At 44.2% G+C, this 22,132-nt stretch overlaps 1 protein-coding gene across 1 annotated transcript in view; it reads left to right on the top strand.

The window, feature by feature from the left end:
* LOC114028523 (rho guanine nucleotide exchange factor 10-like protein) overlaps positions 1–22,132 on the top strand; it is a 101,278-nt gene that overhangs the window by 10,384 nt on the left and 68,762 nt on the right. Inside the window, exons 6-11 of the mRNA XM_027842792.1 lie at positions 2,936–3,081; positions 5,839–5,853; positions 6,073–6,254; positions 11,871–11,986; positions 13,234–13,361; positions 17,986–18,086. Coding sequence (XP_027698593.1) covers positions 2,936–3,081; positions 5,839–5,853; positions 6,073–6,254; positions 11,871–11,986; positions 13,234–13,361; positions 17,986–18,086 — 688 coding nt within the window. The remainder of the gene's footprint in view (positions 1–2,935; positions 3,082–5,838; positions 5,854–6,072; positions 6,255–11,870; positions 11,987–13,233; positions 13,362–17,985; positions 18,087–22,132) is intronic.

Below are 22,132 nucleotides of genomic sequence, written 5' to 3'. Positions count from 1 at the left end.
TCACAATGTGCCCATTCAGGACCCCAGAGAGGAATGTTTGTGAAATATCCTGTTTTAATTTGGGGGATTTTTTTTCCATCGGGGAGCAGCATAGGGGGAAGGGTGGTTGCCAAAAGCCTAAGGGACTTTCTTTGGTCATTGTTTTTTTGGGGCCCTCCATATGGATTCATAGCATGTCTGAGCTGGGAGGGACCTTGAAGAGCATCCTGAATGTAAATGCTAATCTATGCACATGATAACTTCTCATCCCAGCCAGCCTTTGGTTGAAGACTTTGAGGGAGGGGGAGCTCAGGACCTCCCTAAGCAGTGTCTTCTCATACCTCTACTTAATAGGTAATTTTTTCAGATAATAATAAGAATGATAAAAAAAAAAACAACAACAGCTACCATAGCTAATACTTTTATATAATGTTTTAAGGTATGCAAAACACTTTCTGTTTTCTAATTTGATCCTCACAACAACCATTTCAGTCATTAAATATTTGTTAAGAGCCTACTATGTGCCAGGTACTGAGCTAAGTGCTAGGGATACAAATATGAAAAAAAGACAGTCCTTGCTCTCAAAGAGCTTACACTCTAATGGGGGGATGATAACACTTACAGGGAAGCTGAAAAGTAGGAGTGGAGAAGGGGTTCCTGGGAAAGGTACCTCATACAGGGGCATAGTGGAAAAGGCAGGAAAGTCCCAAAGTAGTACAGCAAGATGAAAAATGGGGTGATGTTCTGAGCTGAACTCTCTCCTTAAATGGAGGATTTGGAGTTCATGGCTCCATTCTCCAATCCAACCCACCCTGGGAGGTAGGTGCTGTTATTATTACCATTTTACAAATGAGGAAACTGAGACAGACAAGAGGTTAAGCTACTTGTCCAGGGTCACACTGCTAACAAGTGTTAGTTTGACATGAATCTGCAGGATTTGAACTCAGGTCCTTCTGACTCCCAAGTCCAGCACTCTTTCCACTGCACCACTTGGTCACCTCTTCCCTTCTTTCCAAGTTCTACCCATTCTGTCCTGGTTCTGCCCCTCGAGGCCAAGCAGAACCAGGTTTCTACCTTTTCCAAGTAATAGCTCAGAAATGTTTAAAATCTTTTCAGCCCAGCTGCAAGGCCCACTCCGTCTCTGTCTCCCCGTTTCTCTTCTCCATTTCCCATTTCTACAGCCAATCTTCAGATGGCATGATCTGAAAGCCCTTCACCAGATACTTTTTTGCTTATCAATATCCTTCCTAAAATGTGATGCTCAGAACTAAACCTAGTATTCTACCTGTGGTCTGAGGAGGGCAGGGCACAGCCAGACCATTGCCTCCCTGGTCCTCTGGCATTTGGTTTGGCATCCTCTGAACCATAGTGAACTTGTGGGCCACTAAGATCCCTAGATCTTTTTTCAAAGTGTTGACTGTCCTCTACTCTTCCATCTTCGTTAGGACTCTGTGAGTTATTTAGGGTTTCTTCCCTGATAAAGGTCATGGCCACTAATGACCAATGATGGAGACTGAACTACATCTTTTTTAGGATTAGATAGTCAAAACATTTATTAATCATAAGATTATAAATGTATTACTCTTATTGTTTTTGAATCATAAATCATAGATCACAGTTTATAGGATCATAGACTTAGGGCTGGAAGGAATGTTAGGGGCTATCTGGTCTAAGCCCCTCAGAGGAAGAATCAAACCCAGAGATGTTAAGTGAATTGTCCAGGGTCACACACATAGCAATTAGTAGAATCACCACTGGATAATGCTCATCCACATAATGGAAATAAATTCTTCATTAGCTATTGTGAGGGGCACATATCATGCAGCATCATGGCATAGTAGAAAGAACACTAAACTTTACATAATGAAGCCTGAGTACCAGTCTCAACTTTGCCACTTAATATGTGCGTAACCAAGTCTCTGAAGCCCCAGTTTTTTCATCTGTGAAATGAGAATAAGAATCCTTGTGCTAGCTCCCTCTTTCTTTCACTACTTGGAAAGAAAGCATTTTGTGTTAAATACATCTATTGAATGTGAATTGTTTTATTTTTATCTTAATACTAATAGAGCACATGGAATCAACACCGATGGGGGCTCCAACTCCCATTAAGGTTGATAGCTGTATTACTTCCCCTGCTCTTGTGTTAGAACCAGTCTCCACTTAAATGTTCCTTTTGCTCTGTTCTATGAAGGAGTTGACTAGGGATTCTTGGAGGGGTAAGCTTAGATGAGCGTGAGCTCAGACAGGCTTCACCAAATGAGAAAGATTCCATTATGGGCCTGGTGACAGACTGCATGTGCTCTGATGACTAGTCTGGCTATGTTTGGAAAGAAAGTTCGTTACCAAGGAGTGGTAATCGTTTGGCCATAGCATCACAGATCTAAGTCTGGAAAAGACTTTAGAGTCCAGCTTGTTCAAACCCGCCTCTTCCTCTCATTTTACAGATCAGGAAACTGAGGCCCAGGGAGGTTAAGTGATACAGGTAGTAATCAGAGATGAGTGATCAGAGATGAGTTTTGACTTCAGAGCCAGTTGGGTGTTCTGTCTCATCCTGTACCGGAAAGGTTGCTGGTTCAAGACCCAATGAAAACGCAGCATTTAAAATGTCATCCTAGGGGCAGCTAGGTGGCTCAGTGGATAGAGCACCGGCCCTGGATTCAGGAGGACCTGAGTTCAAATGCGGCCTCAGACACATAACACTTACTAGCTGTGTGACCCTGGGCAAGTCACTTAACCCCATTGCCTAGCCAAAAAAAAAAAAAAAAAAGAAAAGAAAAGAAAAGAAAAAAATGTCATCCTAGGAAGTATATGGCAGGTTGGTTGGCCTAGGAGTCAAGAGTAGGATGAGATGGAACTTTTGGTGTTGAATTACAGTGTCTCACTACCTGCCCTCTGGTGCCTGCCGGGCTGAAGGCTGGTGTTGACTTAGATCTGTGGTCCTCTGTTCTTTTTATAGCTGCTGACGTCGGGCCAGCGGCAGCTATTGCTATGCGAGACCCTGACGGAGACAGTGTATGGGGACCGTGGGCAGCTTATCAAGTCCAAGGAGCGCAAGGTTTTCCTGCTCAATGACATGCTGGTGTGTGCCAACATCAACTTCAAGTAAGTGGCCTGTTGGCTCCTCCCTGTGGTGGTAGAACCTTCGTTCTACCCCGTAAAAGTAGGGGAAGGGAGTGAGAGGAGGGGTCATCTGGAGTGTACCTTTCTTACCCTAGTCCAGTCCCTTGGGACCACCATTCAGATGCAAGGATTCTTTCTTCTTTAAGACCAGAGCTATGGGGGTAATTGATCAGGGAACTTCTGGTCCCCTGGTCGATAGCTCAAGGATGCTACAGAATCCCAGAGTGGGCCTTGCATCTGATCCCTGGCTTTTTGGCAAGTGACTGTCACAACCATGGGGTAATAGAAAGAATTTCACTTTTAGTGTCAGAGGTACTGGGTTTGAATCCCACCTCTACTCCTTAGCTATGTGTGTGATGTTGGGCAAGCCCCTTTACCTTTCTGGTCTTCAGTTTCCTCTTCTATAAAATGAAGGCTTAGACTAGATCACCTCTAAGACCCCATCTACTTCTGACATTCTGTGTTTAAGGCCCCCCCCCCCCCCCCCCCCCCCCGTTCTCCGGACCCCCCCCCCCCTGCCCTCCTGGGTTCTAAGGTCCCTCCTAGCTCTGACATTCTGTGTTCTAAGGCCCCCCCAGCTCTGACATTCTTGGTTCTAAGGCCCTTCCCAGCTCTGACTTCCTGGGTTCTAAGGACCCTCCCAGCTCTGACATCTTGTGTTCTAAGGTCCCTCCTAGCTCTGACATCCTGTGTTTTAAAGGCCCTCCCAGCTCTGACATCCTGTGTTCTAAGGTCCCTCCTAGCTCTGACATGCTGTGTTCTAAGGCCCCTCCCAACTCTGACATCCTGGGTTCTAAGGACCCTCCCAGCTCTGACATCCTGTGTTCCAATGTCCCTCCTGCTCTAACATTCTGTGCTCTAAGGTCCCTTCTAGCTCTGACATCCTGTGTTTTAAGGCCCCTCCCAACTCTGACATCCTGGGTTCTAAGGTCCCTCCCAGCTCTGACATCCTGTGTTCTAAGGCCCCTCCCAGCTCTGACACCCTGTGTTCTAAGGGCCTTCCCAGCTCTGACATCCTGTGTTCTAAGGGCCCTCCTGACTCTGACGTTCTGTGTTCTAAGACCTTTCCAGCTCTGACATTCTGTGCTCTTATAATTCTGACATTTTGTGTCCTAAAGTCTCACCTGGCATCCTGGAATCCTATGAAAAGATAATTTTTTGTTCTGCTTTTGAAGATTGGCCTTGGGATGACAATTCCAGTGCCTCTTCCTTGGTTGTCCCACTTCAGTACCATCTCTTTTTGATACTGCAGACACTCTTTCTTTCATCCAGACCTCATCTCTTGATTTTATCTGAGCACATGCTTACTTGGCTTGAAAGCTTTTGCCTCTGGGTGCCCACCTTCATAACTTATGTTCATGTTTAGGAGGTTCCTAATTTTGGGTCAGACGCTTGAAGGAAAGTCCTGGGACCAGAATGGACTCGTCCAATTTAGAGCTGAAAGGGCCTCAGAGAGTCCATCACTCTCCTTTTAGGGAGAAAGAGCCTGAGGCCCAGAGAGTCTGGGACGTCCTTCAGGTCAGCAGGGTTATAAATGGTAAAGCCAGGATTTGAGCTGTGTTCCTCTGACTGCAGAGCACCGTTCACTCCATCGCACCATGCTGTCCCCCCTCTCTCTACTATCATCAGTAACGTTTTTGTGACAGCCTTGCTTTCCCGGTATCAAACACAGAGAATCCAAAACCTCTTCCAAGTCATTTCAGCATCTAAAGAATTAAATCATGCTGTAGGGCTTTGGATTTTGTGATTCTGGGTCCCTTGTGCCATCACTCCTGATGAATATTCACTTCTCACTCATTTATTCAGTTGACTCAAGAAGGGACCCAAAGTGCAGTAAAGGCGAGGTGGGGGAGAGGGGGAAGAGGTGGGGTGGCAATGTACCAGGTTTGGGTAGTGGAATGTAATCCCCTTGAGGGCAAGGCCTGGTTTTTGTTTCTGTCTTTGCAATCTCCAAGACTTTTAGTGGGTACTTAATAAAGGCTTGTTAAATGAATGGATGAATGAATGAATGAATGAATAAGCAACTCACAGTAGAAATACAGGAAGGTCATTCCTCTAAGGCAGACAAATAACTCAATGCAGAAGGAGCTGGACCAGGAGTCCGGAAGGTTTGAGTTCATTCTTGTCCCATGCACCTACTAAAGGTGTGTGACCCCGGGCAAGTCATTTAACCTAATGTCTGTAATGTGCTTGGCGCTGTGTTGGCACATTGTTCCCTTCCCTTTGTTCCCTTGTCTGCCTCAGTTTCCACATCTGTAAGATGGGGATAAAAATAGCTCCTACCTCCTGGCTCATTAAGATAAAATGAACTGATATTTGTAAAGCTCTTTGAAGACCTTAAGGTACTATATAAATCCTAGCTGCTATTACTGTTATTATTATTATTATTCCCTCATCTATTAATTCAACAGACTTATTAAGGTGTAGTTTCTATGTGCAGTTGGAGGAGATACAGAGTATAGATAAGACCTGCCTTCACAGAGCTAACAGCTTTGTAGGGGAAGAAATCACCAGCGTAGATGTAATCCTCCATAGTAATTGATTGGTATATTTGAAATTAAGAACAAAGTACTTCGTGAAGTATGAAGGGAAAGGTTAATCCTGATGGGGAACAAGGATGGAATATTTTTGTACCCACCCCCCAGGGCCCACCCTAGTGTCCTGCCCAGAGCAGTTCTTAGCTTACATTAGAAAAGAGTACTTATAATGACCTACCTTCCTCCTTCTTGTTTTTCTCAGGCCTGTCAACCACAGGTAGGTGGGATGGGAGCCTTGGCTCTCCAAGACGGGAATTTGTGTGTGGTTTTGGTGCTGGGGCTGGGCTTGCCTGGTGCTTCTGACTTAGTTTAATCTTGGTGTGGGGGCTGCCATTTGGGGCTGCATGGTTTGTGGCTGAGCTGCTCAAACGGGGATGATGGGAGTCTCAAGAGTGGGATGGGTGAACAACTGGGATCCTCCCTTTCATTTCCACAGGGGACAGCTGGAGATCAGCAGCCTGGTCCCCCTGGGCCCTAAATACGTGGTGAAATGGAACACAGCCCTACCCCAGGTACAGGTGGCGGAAGTGGGCCAGGAAGGTGGCACCTATGATAAGGACAATGTCGTCATTCAGAATGCTGGAGCCAAAAAGTCTTCTCCCGCCAGCCAGGCCCACAGTGAGTGTCTCATCTTTTTCCTTCCCCCTTCCCCATCTCCATCCCCAACCCAATTCCAAGGTATCGCCCTCTCACCACCATCTTCCAGAATTTCTGGCAGAGAAAAGAGAACGAGATAGAAATGCAGGCTCAACTCTCTGAGTTGCTTATTTTTCACCTCTAAGGTTACCTAGGATCTATTAACAGCCAAATCCAATCCTCATCCTCTGATCTTTACTTAGCTTTTGACCTCCTTTTCCTTTTGGGAACCTGGTTTTCCTCCTACCTCTCTGACTGCTTCTTCTCAATTCTCTTTGCTTATGCCATCATCCATCTATCTCTCTCACTCCCTGTGCAGGTGTCCTCCAAGACACTCTCCTGGGGCCTAGTCTCTTTTCTTTAGATATACTTCCTTGGTGATGTAATCAACTCCTTTAAGCTCAGTTATCATCTCCGTGTTTTAATTCCCAAATCTCTCCTCTCCTCCCTCTCTCTTTCTCTTTCTCTCTCTCCCTCATTTATCTCTCTCCTTTCCCTTTTCTCTCTTTCCCTCTCTTTTACATAAATATATACACATGTGTATATGTGTATATACATACATGTACACTTTGTATATAATTGTTACATATACATAATTATATATAATTTATATATACACGCATATAAATAAAATCTATGTACATATATATGTTATTTATACTCACATACATAAATAAAATCACCAAACAAATCTCTCTGCTGAATTCATGTTTAGCAGCTGCCTCCTAGACCTTTCAGCTGAACATTCTAATAGCATCTCAAAGGCACACTAGGTCCCCAAACTGGGTTCGTCTTCCTTCCTCTTTAACCTGCTTCCTTTCTAAACTTCTCAGTGTCACAGCTGGCACCATCTTCCCAGTCTCCCAAGCTTATAGCCTCATAGTCATTTTGGATTTTTCCCTCTTCCTCAGCTCTGTATCACATCAATTGTCATGTTTTTTATTCCTTTTAAATAGTATTTTTTTCTGATTACATGTAAAGACAATTTTTAACATTCATTTTTAATCAAATTTTGAGTTCCAAATTTTCTCCTTCCCTTCTCCCTAAGATAGCAAGCAATTTGATATATGTTATATGTGCTCAATCACGTCATGTCTTTTTAAAAAATTCAAATTTTCAAAAATAAGCACACTTTAATTTTAATTTATTGTTGTTGTACTATCGTTTCAGTCATGTCTGACTCTCCGTGACCCCATTTAGAGTTTTCTTGGCAGAGATACTAGAGTGGTTCGCCATTTCCTTCTCCAGCTCATTTTATAGATGAGGCAAGACTAAGGGTTAAGTGACTTGCCCAGGGTCACACAGCTAGGAAGGGTCTGAGGATTTGAACTCAGGTCTTCTTGACTGGGGCTATATCCATTGTGCCACCTAGCTGCCCCTCATTTTCACTGATTTCTCCTCAAATGGTAAAAGAAAAAGAAAAAGAAAAGCCAAAGCTTGGTAACAAATTTGCACAGTTGAGCAAATAATTCCCATGTTGGCTGTATCCGAAAGCGTATGTGTCCTTCTGCGTGCGGGGTCCATCATGTCTGCATCCGTCTGGGAGGAGGGTAGCTGTGTCTTCATTGCTGCTCCGGAATCGTGGCCGGCCATCCTATCCATCAGGATTCTTTCCCAGCTCTGTGTCTTGGCAGCATTGCTCGTCTTTGTATGAAATTCACTCCTCATTGTTTCCCTTTGCTCTGCGTCCGTTCACACGCACGCCTTGCTGATTCTGCACCGACAGCCTCTCTGGAATCTGTCCCCTTCTATCCATCGCCTTTCCTGTGGACTCTTGTAATGGCTCCTAATTGGTCTCCTTGCCTCCTTTAACTCCTCTCCCCAATCCGTGTTCTGTAACTGCCAGATTAATGCTTCTAAGGCAAACATTGACCACGTCACCCTCCTCCAAAGCTTTGAACTGTTCTCTGTTGCCTGGAGGATTAAACCGAAACCTCCCAGTGGCCGTCTGCAAACTGGCTTGGGGCTAAGCTTTCAGGCTTTTCTCTATCACTCCCTATTTACGCATCCTACCTTCTGGCCAGGGTGGGCGCTGGCTGTTCCCTGAGCTCAGCATTATCTCTCGTGGGCCAGTGCATTTGGACAAACCTTTTCCCCCTCAGAATCCTTAGCTCCCTTCGGGGTTCAGCGCAGGGGGTCACCTCCTCCTCGAAGCCTTCCCCAAGCACTTTTGATACTCTCTTCCTCCTCAGGTTACCTGGTGTTTATACTCACTTGTATACATGTTGTACCCTTCCCACTTCTAGCCCCTCAGAGAATAGGTGCTTTTTGGGGGCAAAAACTCCTTTAATTTTGCCTTTAATTCCCACGGAGGACCATAGTCAGAACCTGGCACGTAGTAGGTGCTTAATATGTATTTGTTGAATTGATTACAATACTTGCAGTCCCTTGTCCTGGGGTTCTTGCAATGACTATGTTCTGTCCACTATCAAATGCTTCAAGAATGTGGGTTGTTATTATTTTTATGGCCTGGTTGGAGGCTAGTTCTCCATTGGCCGCCCTATGTTGCAGCTAGGTGGGTCAGTGGATAGAGCTCTGGACTTGGAGTCAGGAAGACCTGAGTTTGAATCCTGCTTCATACACTGGCCTTGTGGCCCTAGGTGAGTCACTCCATTGCCCCAGCCTCAGTTTCCTCATCTGTAAAGTGGGAGTAATAATAGTACCTACTTCACAAAGTTGTCTGCGGATCAGATAAAATAATATCTGTAAAGGGCTTTGCGAGCCTTTGTGTTAGGTGTCTGTGAATTGTCTGCAGAGGTGTGAAGCAGCTCTCATTAATATTGTTATCATTATTATTGTCTTCATAATTGCCCTGTGAGAACAATAAGTGATTGAATGAGTCTCAGTGCACACTCAGCTCACCAGCCCCGATGCTTTTTTTGAGAGGGGAGGGGAGAGGGAGGTACAAAATCTAATATCCCTTTGTAGGGTCATGGCATAGTAGATAGACAGCTGGCCCCAGAGCTGGGGCGAGGTTGCAGGTTCAAGTCCTTCCCCTGATACACGTTGGCCGTGTGACCCTGGGTAAGTCCCTTAACCTCTCCCGGGCAACTCTGAGATGAGAAATTGAAAAACAGATGCCAGCCTGCTTCGGTGGAAGGAATTTTATCACCGAGAGTTCTTTCTACCAGTGCCTAGTTTAAAAAACAAAACAACCCTCTCTCCCCCAATAGAATCATTGAACCTTGGAATGTGATTCTCTACATGGGAACATTCTCTTCTTTGATCCCAATAGCAACCCCTTTTGAGCTTAGCAGGATAGGAATTATCATCCCCAGTTTACAGAGGAGGAAACTGAGGACCAGAAAATGAAAATGTCTTATCTAGCATAATTCAGGACAGACCCAGGAGTCTGAAGCCTTTTTTCCAAGGCTTTTTCTCCTTCTCCTGGGTGGCCAGACCATCTGTATGACCCTGGCTGTTTCAAGCAGGCTGCTCTGGGCCCCCTCAGTGTAGGGCTGTCAGATGGCATGGATGGGAGGTATCTTCTCTTTCTAGGGAGGGTCCCTGGGGTCTGTGGTGGGGTGCTTAGCCCAGTACCACACCATCCTCGGGCTGAAGAGGCCCAGATTTGCTTCCCTGTGCCTGCCAGCTGTAGGGGAACAGCTAGATCTGGGAGGAGGTAGTAGGTGGGGGCTTGTCTCTCTCTGCCTGCCCTGGCAGAACCATTCAGGAAGTGTGGAGGGAGCACTTGCACCACGTGTGTTCTCTGTAAGGCAGACTGGGATGGGCACGTGACCAGAGGGGCCCCTTTGGGGAATTATCTCTCTCCCTGGCCCCCTTTCTAATTAATAGAGCAACTGGATCGATGGAGTGGAACATGCTTGGACTCCTTTTCGTGCATCACTCTTCAGAGAAGCTGCTCCTGAGGTCTCCTCCTCCCACCTCTTCCCTCCTTCTGTTTCTCCTTCCCTTCATCAGATGCCTCCCTTCATAGAAGCTTCTTGGCCCATGGCTCTTCCCACCCACTTAGGTGCTGCTCATTAGAGACCCTCCTTATCATCAACCCATCTCCCTGAACATCTTCTCCATCTCATCCATACATAGAGGCCCTCCCCCCTCAACACACAAGTGGTCTTTTTTTCCTATACTGAGAAAGCTTCCCCCAAGGAATCCCTCCAGAATTTTAGAGGCTGTTGACAAGGATGATGAAGATGAAGGTGATGGTTACTGTGAATGTTTGGAGAGGCAGTGCAGCCTAATGGAAGACCTACTGATGAGTCCCATCTCTGATGCATACTGGCAGTGTGACCTTGAATGACAACCTTTCAATGGCTCAGTCATGTCTCTAAGACTAAGCTCTGGAGCAGTGGCAGATCTGCATTGGTGGGGGTTCTTTTCATACCGGGAGTACCTTACTCTAACAATAAAATCAAGGGCTCTGACCAAATTATATAAATATATGTAAACATGATTATATACACATGTATGTAATTTCTTATGCATGTTCACTGTGTCATGCTTTCACAATCATTACTTCACTGAATGTTTCCAATTATAGAATGTTAGATTTAGATCTAGTTGTTCAGTTGTTTTCATTCATGTCCAACTCTTTGTGACATCATTTGGGGTTTTCTTGGCAAAGATACTAGAGTGGTTTGTCATTTCCTTTTCCAGCTTATTTTAGGGATGAGAGAACTGAGGCAAACAGGGTTAAGTGATTTGCCTGGGTCACATAGTTAATAAATGCCTGAGGCTGGATTTAACTCAGGTCTTCTTGACTCTAAGCCTGGGCTCTATCCACTGCACTACTTAACTGCCATAGAAAAGAGCCTGAAGGCCATCTGATCCAATGCCATCATTGTATAGAAGAGGAAACTGAGGCACAGGAAAGCTAAGTGGCTTGCCAGAGGTCATACAAGTACCATGAGTCAGAAGTGGGATTTGAACCCGGATCCTCAGAACCAGTGTTCTTTCAAGCATATCACAATGACACTTTCAGGGAGATAGGACAGGGAAGCAAGCACTGGATTTGAACTCCAAAGACCTGGATTTGAATCCTGACTCTGCTACTTATGACATGTTTGAGCATGGACAAGTCACTTTCTGTATCTGGGCCTCAGTTTCATCATCTGTAAAATGAGGGGGTTGGACTGGATTACCTCGAAGATTGTCTCTACTGTTAGCCTATCATTTATGATTCTCATTTTACAGATCACTTTACAGATGAGCAAGCTTGGCCTGAGAGGGAAGCGGTGACCCCAGATCACACAGCTGGGCACATAGGCCGCGTTCGTGGCAGGGACACTACTGAGATGATGTGCTCTTGACTCCCCGGGCAGTGCTAATATCTGTGGCCCAGCAAATCTCACGGCTTCCACAGACTGCCTCCGATCTTAGGGGAAGCTCCACAAATCCTTCTTTTTCTCATTTTGCCGCTCGCCCAAAGTATCTATGGGAAAGCCACATTGGTAGATGTCTGGTCAAAGAGTGTAGACACACTTTGGGCTGTCCCCTGCCGTGCCGTTGCTCAGCAAGCTGTTTACACTAGTTCATCTGGGCGTCCATCTGTGCAAGGCGAACGAGTGAATTATTTTGCTTTTTTCCTACCCTCCTCATCCTGGCCCGTGCCTGAGTTTTCTGTCTTTTCTCTCCCAGACAAGGTGTACCTTGGGCCCCCTCGCCTCTTCCAGGAGCTACAGGATTTGCAGAAGGACCTAGCGGTGGTTGAGCAGATCACCCTGCTCATCAGCACCCTCCATGGCACCTATCAGGTACTGAGCGCCCCTTGGGCAAAGTTCCAGGGGCCTGAACGTCAGACAGCTCAGCAAAAGCGTTCGTTATCCTTGCTCGGTAACGGGTTGGGATTCAGCGGGAGCCAGTGCTGACTCTGGGTTAGGGGCTATGTGTCCATTCTCTTGGAGGTATTTTGGGGCTGTCTAGAGTGATAGTGTTGGCAGCCAACCTCATATCTACCTGGAAATCTGATGTGAAGCTTCCAGGGTAGGGCAAGGCGTTATTGTGGTGAAGCATCCCAGACATTGCAAACTCCCCAGAAAAGAGATCGTTCCTTTATGTGGTCCATTCTTGGGACATTGCTCTGGCTGGACAGTTGTGGTCATCATCATCATCATCGTCTACCATTTCTGTAGCTCCTTACATATATTATCTCATTCATTCTCATAACCACCCTGTCTGCTCCTCTTTTATTGTCCTCGTTTTACAAATAAGGAAACTGAACTGAAGTGACTAGCTACAGCTAGTATTTGAGTGGGTAGAGTCGGCTCAGGTCTCCCTTACTACAAGTCCTATATTCCATCCGCCGTCCCACCTAGCTGTCAGGAAGTCAGTCATTCAGTCAATAAGCATTTGTTAAGCCATATGGAGTGCCAAGCATAGTGCTAAGTGCTGGTGATACAAAGAAAGGCAAAAACATGGTCTCGTTCCCTGAGGAGCTCACATTTTAGTGGGGGAGAAAGCATGCAAAATAGATACATACCCTTGTTGTAAATAGAGGGTAGTCTCAGAGTGAAGAGAGCTGGTGTCAGTGAACTTGCCTCCCAGCAAGCAGTGTCTCATCAATAGTGCCCTTAGAACCGGGCCAATCACAAAGTTCTTCTTCAGCCGGGAGGAAGTTTGACTTGGGCTCAGGAGACTTGGCTTCCTCTTTCATTCCATTCAAGCCAGAATTCTTTAACTTCACCTCCTCCTCTATAACATCAGGGCTTTTTGATATATAATAAAATATATGTATGTATATATACATATATATAATAAAGCTATATAATAAAGTCAAGGGTCAGAGATTATATCCCAGTGCCATGTTGTTCTGCTAAAAGTGGAAACTCCTGTGATTCCTTTCTTTCCCACCTTCACCTCCACAGTGGGAGCAATCCAGGATGGGATGGGACCATTGTGGGTTTTAGGAAGGCAGACAGATTTAGCAGTGACTTAATCAACCCCCACTGGGTAACCACTATGTACCCTTTCCATACTCTTGTTTTCTTTCTCTCGCACACAGAATTTGAACATGACAGTGGCTCAAGATTGGTGCCTTGCCCTACAAAGGCTGATGCGGGTGAAGGAAGAGGAAATCCACTCTGCTAATAAGTGTCGTCTCCGTCTCCTGCTCCCTGGAAAGCCAGACAAGTGAGTAAAGGGTTTGAGAGGGAAAATGGTTTCCAATTTCCTTCCATTTAGCCAAGGTTTATTTTTAATTCATTTGTCCAACAAGCATTTATTAAGCACCCACTTTGTGCAAAGCACTCTGCTAGTTGCTGGAGATACGGAGGCAAAAATAAAAGTGTCTGCCCTCATGAAGCTTACTACATTCAGCTGGGGGAAACAGCATGTACTCAGATATACCTACAGGGTATCTACAAAGTAGTTATACAAGGTATATTCCAATACACACAAAGTAAATACACTGCAATTAAGCATTTATCAATAGATCAGGCCTGGCTTTTGCATCTGACTGGACTTCACCTTGGGGCAGCATCCTGGGGGGTTTCTAGGGATGGAGGCAACATGGACTGGGAAGAGGGAAGGAGGCATTTGGGAGACATCCTTTTCTCTGCAGCATCCTGAGGAAAAATAGCTCACATTTCTAGAGCGCCCTCAAGCTTTTCTCACAACCACCCCATGATGCTCCATTTTTTAAAAACTGAATTTAGAATGACCCTTTTTTTTTTTTAGGCTATTGGGGTTAAGTGACTTGCCCAGGGTCACACAGCCCAGGGTCAAGTGTTTGGTCTGAGGCTAGATTTGAACTCACGTACTCCTGACTTCAGGGCTGGTGCTGTATCCACTACACCACCTAGCTGCCCTTAAAAACTGAATTTAACAATCATCAATAAACGCAAACACTTCAATACATTAAGAGAATCGTATGCATTGTGAACTGTTATTTACCATTTATGTTTTCATATTTCACATTCAGTGTGGAAGTTCCAACATTGCTCATTGCTTGTCTGTATCTTCCCTCTTTTGTTCATTTTTAATGAATTGTAGACACTCTTTTTCCTTTACTGAATTATTGGTATCATCATTCCCCCAAATTGCCCTTCCTCCCAACACAAATGACATCCCTCCTTTGTAACATCTAAGTTTAGTTGTGGAAAACAAATTTACCCATTGGTCGTGTCAGAAAAGTCCCATTCTGACCTATTACTTTGCTGCCACAGATTGGGGAAATAGTTAAACCAGTTGTAGAACATATAAATACAACTGCACAGTAAGAGATGAAAATGGAGAATATGGAAAAGTATAGGAGGACTTATATGAACTGATCCAAGTTTCAGTGGGAAATATGCTTCAGTATCCGTCTTTTAGAGTCATGCTGGTTCACTGTGCTGGTCAGAGTTACTTTCACAGTTGGCTTCCTTTACATCATGGTAATCATTGTATCAGTTTTTCTTCTGGCTCTGCTTACTTCCCTTTGTATCAGTTCATACAAATCCTCCTGGTATGTCTGAATCCCTCCCATTTTTCCTCTCTTATGATGCAATAATATTCCATCACATTCGTATGCCACAGTTTGTTCAGCCATTTCTTGATTGATGGGCACCCATATGACTTTTAGTCTTTGCCCCAACAAAACATATCACTATAAGAAGTTTTGTACCTATGGATACTTTCCTTCTTTCTTTGATCTTTCTGGGGTAATTGGATTAGCTCCATTTTTTCATATGAGGAAACTGAGCTTCAGAGAGAATAACTAACCAGTTTGCTCAGGGTCACACAGCTAGTGAGTATCAGACTGAGATTTGAACTCATTTTCTCTGGTTCAATGGTCTTTCCACCACATTATGTCAACTTTCTTTTTAAAAAAATTTTTTTTATTCATATCTTTCATTTAAAAATAATTTTATTGATATCTTTGGTTTTTAGATCATTACATTTCCAGTCTATCCCTCTCTCTCCAAGAGAGTTGCCTTTTATACCAATGAGAACCTAAGTGAGCAAAGCTAACTACGTCTGACTTTATATGCAGAATTCGATAACCACAGTCCTCCACCTCTGCAAAGAAGGAAGGAAGGTGCCTTCTTATAGCTCTTCTTTGTGACCAAGCTAATTCATTTTGATTTCACAGACTTCAGTTTTGATTGTTTTATTGTTGCTATTTCCATTTACATTGTTATGGTCATGATTTATGTTGTTTTCTGATTTTATTTCACTTGTATCAGTTCATGTAAGTCTCCCTATACTTTTCCATATTCCCCATTTTTATAATTACTGTTCAATAGTATTTGTGTTACATTCATGTTCTACAACTTGTTTAGCCATTTCCCCAGTCAATGGGCATCAGTTCTTTTCTAGTACAAAAAGTGCTTCTGTAAATATTCTGGTGTATACAGGGCCTTTCTTTTGATCAATGATTTCTTTGGGGTCTTGTTGACTAGCAGTAGAATTTTTCTGGCTCAGAGGGTGTAGATATTTTACTCACTTTCTTAGCTTAATTCCAAATTGCCTTCAAGCATGGTTGGAACAATTCCCAGATACACCAATGCCCTGCCTGTCTTTCCACAATCCGTCCAACACTGACCGTTCCTATCTTTTGTCATCTTTGCCAACTTTCTGCATGTGAAGTGAAGCCTCATGGCTGTTTTTATTTGAATTTCTCTCATTACAGTGATTCAGAGCCATCTTTCATATGACTGCTAATAGTTTATAATTCTTTTTCTTGTTTGTTCATATCGTTTGACCATTGGATGCTATGTTGATTTTCAGTGAAGTGGGCACACATGTTCTCCTGGCATCTTTTAAAAGTCAGCCCTGCAGAAAGATGTACTTGACTACAGGTTAGGTTCTGGGGTAGTGTGGGCCCTTTATTAAGAGGTATTAAGTGATGGATTAGAAGCATGGGGTTGAAATTTAATATTAAGAAGTATCAAGTGAGGGATTAGAAGCATGGGGGAAGGAGGTGGGGCTGAAGGCTAAGCATAGCCCATGCCCCTGATGTGGTGGAGAGAGTATATAGGATTGGAAATCAGGGGACCCAGGTTCTAGTTCTTCTATTACCTGAGAAGTGATGTGAGGCAACTTACCTAGCATGGCGCCATGTTGATAGAGTGCTAAACTTGGGAAGACCTGAGTTCAAATTCTGCCTCTGACATTATTAATTATCACTTAAAATCAATTTCCTCATCTGTAAAATGGAGGCAATAAAACCTCCAGTGTTTTCCTCTTAGGGAGGTTCAAATATGATAATGGATATAAATGCACTTTGCCAACACTAAGGAGCTCTATACAATGCATTATTATTCCAGGAGGATATCAATTCCTTGATGATAGGGACAGTTTCCAGTTTGTCTTTGTATTTTCAGTACCTGGCATGAAGGGCCTTCTATATTTTTCTTTTTTGGGGGAAAGGGAATCTAGACTCCTGATTTCATGAGTGTGAAGAACTCCCAGTGTGGAATTTCCCTCCACAGGGGAAGAACAATAACTCATCTCTAACTTACTGTCTTGGGAGGGGGAGATATGAGTAATGTCATATCATTTCTTTGGGCCCGATGGGGCAATGAGAGGTTTAGTGACTTGCTCACGGTCACAGAGCTGGTATGTTTCAGAGGCAAGACTTGACATTTGATTTTTCTGACTCCAAGGCTGGTTGCCCTTTTACCATACCATTTTTCCTATCGTCTTATAAACAATTGGCATTTTAAAAATGCCTGTTGAAATGAGTTGAAGTGGCAAAGAATTGGAAATTGAGGGAATGCCCGTCAATTGGGGAATGACTGAACAAGTTGTGGCATATGAGTGTGATGGAATACTATTGTTCTATAAGAAATGATGAGTGGGTGGACTTCAGAAAAACCTGGAAAGACTTACATGAACTGATGCAAAGTGAGGTGAGCAGAACCAGGAGAACATTGTACATAGTATCAGCAACATTGTGCAATGACCAACTTTGAGACACTTAGCTCTTCTCAGCAGTACAGTGATTCAAGACAATTCCAAAAGACTCATGATGGAAAATACTATCCATATCCAGAGAAAGAACTATGGAATCTGAATGCAGATTTAAGAATATTATTTTCACTTTTGTTTTTTTTAGTTTTTTTTCTCGTGGTTTCTCCCTTTTGTTCTGATTCTTCTTTCACAACATGACTAATGCATAAATACATTTAATATGAGTACATGTATCAGATTGCTTGCTGTCTTGGGGAGAGAGGGAAGAAGGGAGAAAAATTTGAAACTCAAAATCTTATAATAAAAATGAATGTTGAAAACTATCTTTACATGTAATTGGAAAAAAATACTATTAAATGGAAAAAAAAGAAAGAAACAAGTTGAAGTTTTCTAGGTCTTAGTCTGCCCACCTCTTCAATGGGTTAATTTGATAGATAAGGAACCTGAGGCCCAGTCACAACCCTCCTGCACATTTTGCTGTAGGTTTTTGTTTTTTTATTTTTTTTTGGCTAGGCAATGGGGTTAAACGACTTGCCCAGGGTCACACAGCTAGTAAGCATTATGTGTCTGAGGCCGGATTTGAACTCGGGTCCTCCTGAATCCAGGGCCGGTGCTCTATCCACTGTGCCACCTAGCTGCCCCTCTCCTGCACATTTTGAAAAGCTGTCTTATACCCGGGGGACTCAGTCTGCAACAAGAATGACACTTGCCATACTCACTGCCTTATGTCACCATCTTCAGAGGAAGAGAGAAAATATAAAAGGTCAAGGTGATCTCAAAAGGGAAGAGATCTCACTCAGTGCCTTGAAGGAAGAAAGGGACCTGATCACATCTCCCTTGCTCTCTCTCTCCCTGCCAGGTCTGGCCGGCCCATCAGCTTCATGGTGGTTTTTATCACACCCAACCCCCTGAGCAAGATCTCCTGGGTGAACCGTCTGCACTTGGCCAAAATTGGGCTCCGTGAGTACTCCAAGTGGGAAAGAGACTGTAAGGAGTGGGCTGGGCTGGGAGAAGATGGTGTAGCTTGCTGAGAAAAGTTGAGCCAATCAAATGACAAGGATTGAGGTACCTACTAGGTGCCATAGAAAGTGTAATGGTCCCTGTGCTCAAGAAGCTTGTATTCTGCTGTGTGCATTCATAGATATATGCAAGATAGATACAAGGTATTTGTGTGTGTGTGTGTATGTGTGTGTGTGTGTGAGGGACACTAACAGCTAAGGGGATCAGGAAAGGTTTCACATAAAGCATGATGCTTGAACTGAGTTTTGAAGCAAAACAAGGAATTCTAAGAGGAAGAGTTGAGAAGGGAGTCCATTCCGAGCATGGTGGACAGCCATCGCAAAGGCTTGGAGATGGGAGATAGAACATCGTGTCCAAGGAATTTCAAGAAAGTCAGTTTGGATGGATGCTTACAGAAGATTAGTGGTTGGTGAAGGGAAATTTGGTCTGTGTGGTCACTGGGAGGGTGAGGTGATCCATGAGGCCATGGCCATGAGGACAAGCCCTTTCCAGAGGTAATGGTTGTATTGATTGGATGACGCAGCCCAGAGGTAAGGGTAGAGAGTGAGGGCTGGACAGGGTGGCCGAAAGATGACAAAATGGTAAAGCTGGCAAGGTAGATGGTTGGATGGACGTGCAAGGAGGTTGTGGGTATTTATTAATAGCTGGGCTGGGAGCCAAAGCCAAGTCTTGTGACTCCAGATCCAATGTTCTTTCCATCAGACCAGAATAGTCTCAGAGACATATACTGAAAAGGGGCCCTAAAACATGGAGTGTGAGCGCTGGAAGGGGCCTCAGGACAGAGAATGCTGGAGCTGGGAGAAGGACCTTAAAACACAGACTGTCAGAGATGTTAAATCAACTTTAGAAACCAGTCAGTTCATCTTTTTCATTTTACAGAGTAGAAAATACTGTTTGGTCTACCTCATTTTGTTTGTTTTAAATTTTTTTATTGATTTAATATCATTTTCATTTCCAAATATATCTCTCTTTCCAGCCCTTCCCAGAGAGCCATTCTGTGTTTTTTATAAAGAAAGAGAAAACAGCAGCTTAGAAAAATTCACCATCACATGCATTATTCTGTACCCATAGTCCCCCACTTCTGCAGAGAAGGGAGAGTTCCATTTTTCCATCTTGTCTATGGGGCTGGTCTTGGTCCTTATAATCACCCAATATTCTGTTTGCTTTTGTTATTGTTCTTTCAATTTAAACTTTCATCACTGTAAATTGTTTTCCTGGTCTTGTTCGTTTACTTGGCCTTGGTCCGTGTGTCTTCTCTGATTTCTTCATATTTATTGTTTCATACAGTGCAGTAATATCCCATTATGTTCATATGCCACATTTTGTTTAGCCATTGATTTCCCCATCGACAGACACTTCCTTTGTCTCCAGCTCCGTGTTATCCCCAGAAATATGGCCTTGCTCGCCATCTTTAATCTCCTTGGGGTTCATGTGCTTGGCCCACTTCTGCCAATCCTGCCCCCGGGTGATTCTCCTTTTGGGCCCAGACCCTTGAGGATGCAGAAGGGCTGCTTGAGAAAGGGGCAGAGCTAGACTTTGAGGTTTCCCCTCCTATTGTGGGGGGTCCCGGGACGTTGGAAAGCACAGCGGCTTATCTTCCGCAAAGCCAGGGTACCAGATCTCTGGGAGGTGGCCTTGGCTTACCCAGGCAGGGCAGATCCCCCCAGGCCCATATCACTGATTGCCTTCTTTGGGAGAAATCCTTCCCCCTTCCCCAAGCTGGCTCAGTTCTAGTTGCCCCAGGCCAGTACTCAGGCTCTGTTTGCATGCTAGCTTTAAAGACTCCTTTAGGTTTTCCCCAGATAGGCTGGATGAAAGGGTGCTTAGAGCGTAGTGGAGAGCCTGGTGACCGATGCGGGCCAACTCATTCCCATCTCCTTTCCATTTCCTCTGAAGATGCTCCACTGCCTTATCTTTATGCTGTTCTGCTGCAGCAAAAGTTTTAATGGAAGGAAATTCATTTGAAATCTTATTTGAATGCGTGAGTCCCCCTGGGGCTGGAATAATTTGTTTCTTTTATTTTGTTAGTTTGTTTTTATCTGCAGTGCCTGGTTATTGGGGAGGAGAAGGAGGGGGGAGGGTTGGGGTGGAATAGTATAAACCTGTTAGAAATAAAACATGTTAAAGACATTTCTGAGTATAGGATTTTATTTCTTTTTATTTCTTTTCTTTTTTTTTTTTGTTCTGTTCTTCATGCATGCATGCTCCCTATCCTGAACGTGTGATGTGGTTAGAGTTTAATATGCTTCTAAGTGAGAAGGAGATAGGAAGCAGCTTGGTGTAATGGATAGGGTTGGACATGGAGTCAGGAAGACCTGAGTTTGAATCCTGCCTGCGACACTTATTGGCTGTGTGACCCTGGGCAAGTCACTTAACCTCTCTGGGTCTCACTTTGTGCATCTTTAAAATGGAGTGTGTGTGTGTTTGTGTGTGTGTGTGTGTGTGTGTGTGTGTGTGTGTGTGTATATAGACTCAATGATCTCTAGCTCTATGATGCCTCTGAAAGAACTGATTTTTGGCACAGCATCTCTCTGGTGCCTAAGTTGTGCTGAGCTTTTTTTGCAGATCAGGAAACTGAGGCCCAGAACGAGGAAATGACTACAGTCATGCAGGTGGTGAGGGCTGGAATTTGAAGCCAGAGTTGTCTCCAAGTTCAGCATTCTGTCTGCCACACCAGAATGGGGTAGAGGATGAAGAAGGTTATGATGATCTAGGGACATTCTCAAGATGAAGGGAAAGGTGTTTGATTCCTGGGAATGCCACCTCCCTTTCCCCCGACCCTCAATAGCACTGGCTAGCAATTAGCCTGAATAGCCTGCTCTGTGCCAGGCACTGTGCTAAGCACCAGAGATACAAAGACGGGTAAAAGACAGTCCTCTGATCTAGCCCTACTGTCCCATTTTAAAGATAAGACAGCTGAGTTCCACTGATGGGGAAATGATTTGCCCAAGGTCTCCTGACATCAAGACTCAAATCTTTCTACTACATCACCGAACCCTCATTGCCTGCTGTATAAAATCTCACCTCTTTAGCCAGGTATTCAAGGTCCTTCCTGATTTGACACCAACCCGAATTTTCAGCCTCAGTTTTTACCACCCCTCTGTGCCCCACTGAAACTGAGAAGCATTGTGGTGATCTCCCAATGACTTGTTCTTGGATAGATCATGTCATTTTTCTTGGACTTAGTATACTGCTCTGTCAACTGAGAGGGTTGAAGGAGATGGTTTCTGAAGTCCCTTTTAGATCTACCATTCATTCTCCTTTCTAAAGTTCTTCCCAACTCTAATATTCTGTGTTCTAAGACCTCTTCCAGCTCTGATGTCCTATGTTCTAAGACCCTTCTGTTTTCGAATCCTTCAAGTTCTATTCTCATTATTGTAACATTCATCCCATTTCTGAAGCTCCTTCCAATTCTGACATTGTGTTCTCAAGTCCCTTCCTCACAAACCCTCTTGACCTTCCTCTGTTCTAATACCATTTCCACCTCCACCATTTTGTGTTCTAGGGCCCTCTTCTTCTTGCTTTCCCCTGATGTTGCCCCATGTTCCTACTTCCATATCCTGAAATCTCAGGTGCAGAGGTAGGAATGAGTATGTTGTGTGTAGGACAATGAAGAGACTGGCCTGGTTGGAGTGTCAGGAACATGCTGGAGAGGTGTACGCGAGTAGTAAGAGGGCATCCTCAGAGGGATCGCCATCTCTTTTTCATTAATGATCACCTTTGAGCAGGAAGGGGCAATGTCTCATCATGGTAACAGTGGAGGGCTTGGGGGTCGGTGTTCTGAGGATGCCAGAAGGCCAAGAGCCAAGCCAACAGAGGCCCATCTCTGTTACTAGCCCCAAGCTTCAGACTGAGCCATTTTGTATGGGCATCAGTGCCAAATGGGCCCTGCTAAATATGGTTTGACACTAAATAAGTTCCCACTTAATGTCAATTGGAAATAACTGCTTTGCCATTCTAACTTGCTCATAATGTCAATTACCCAA

The sequence above is a fragment of the Vombatus ursinus genome, unplaced genomic scaffold (assembly GCF_900497805.2).
Source record: "Vombatus ursinus unplaced genomic scaffold, bare-nosed wombat genome assembly UNPS02014884.1, whole genome shotgun sequence".
Lineage (NCBI taxonomy): Eukaryota > Metazoa > Chordata > Mammalia > Diprotodontia > Vombatidae > Vombatus > Vombatus ursinus.
This window is presented reverse-complemented; position numbering and strand designations above follow the sequence as displayed.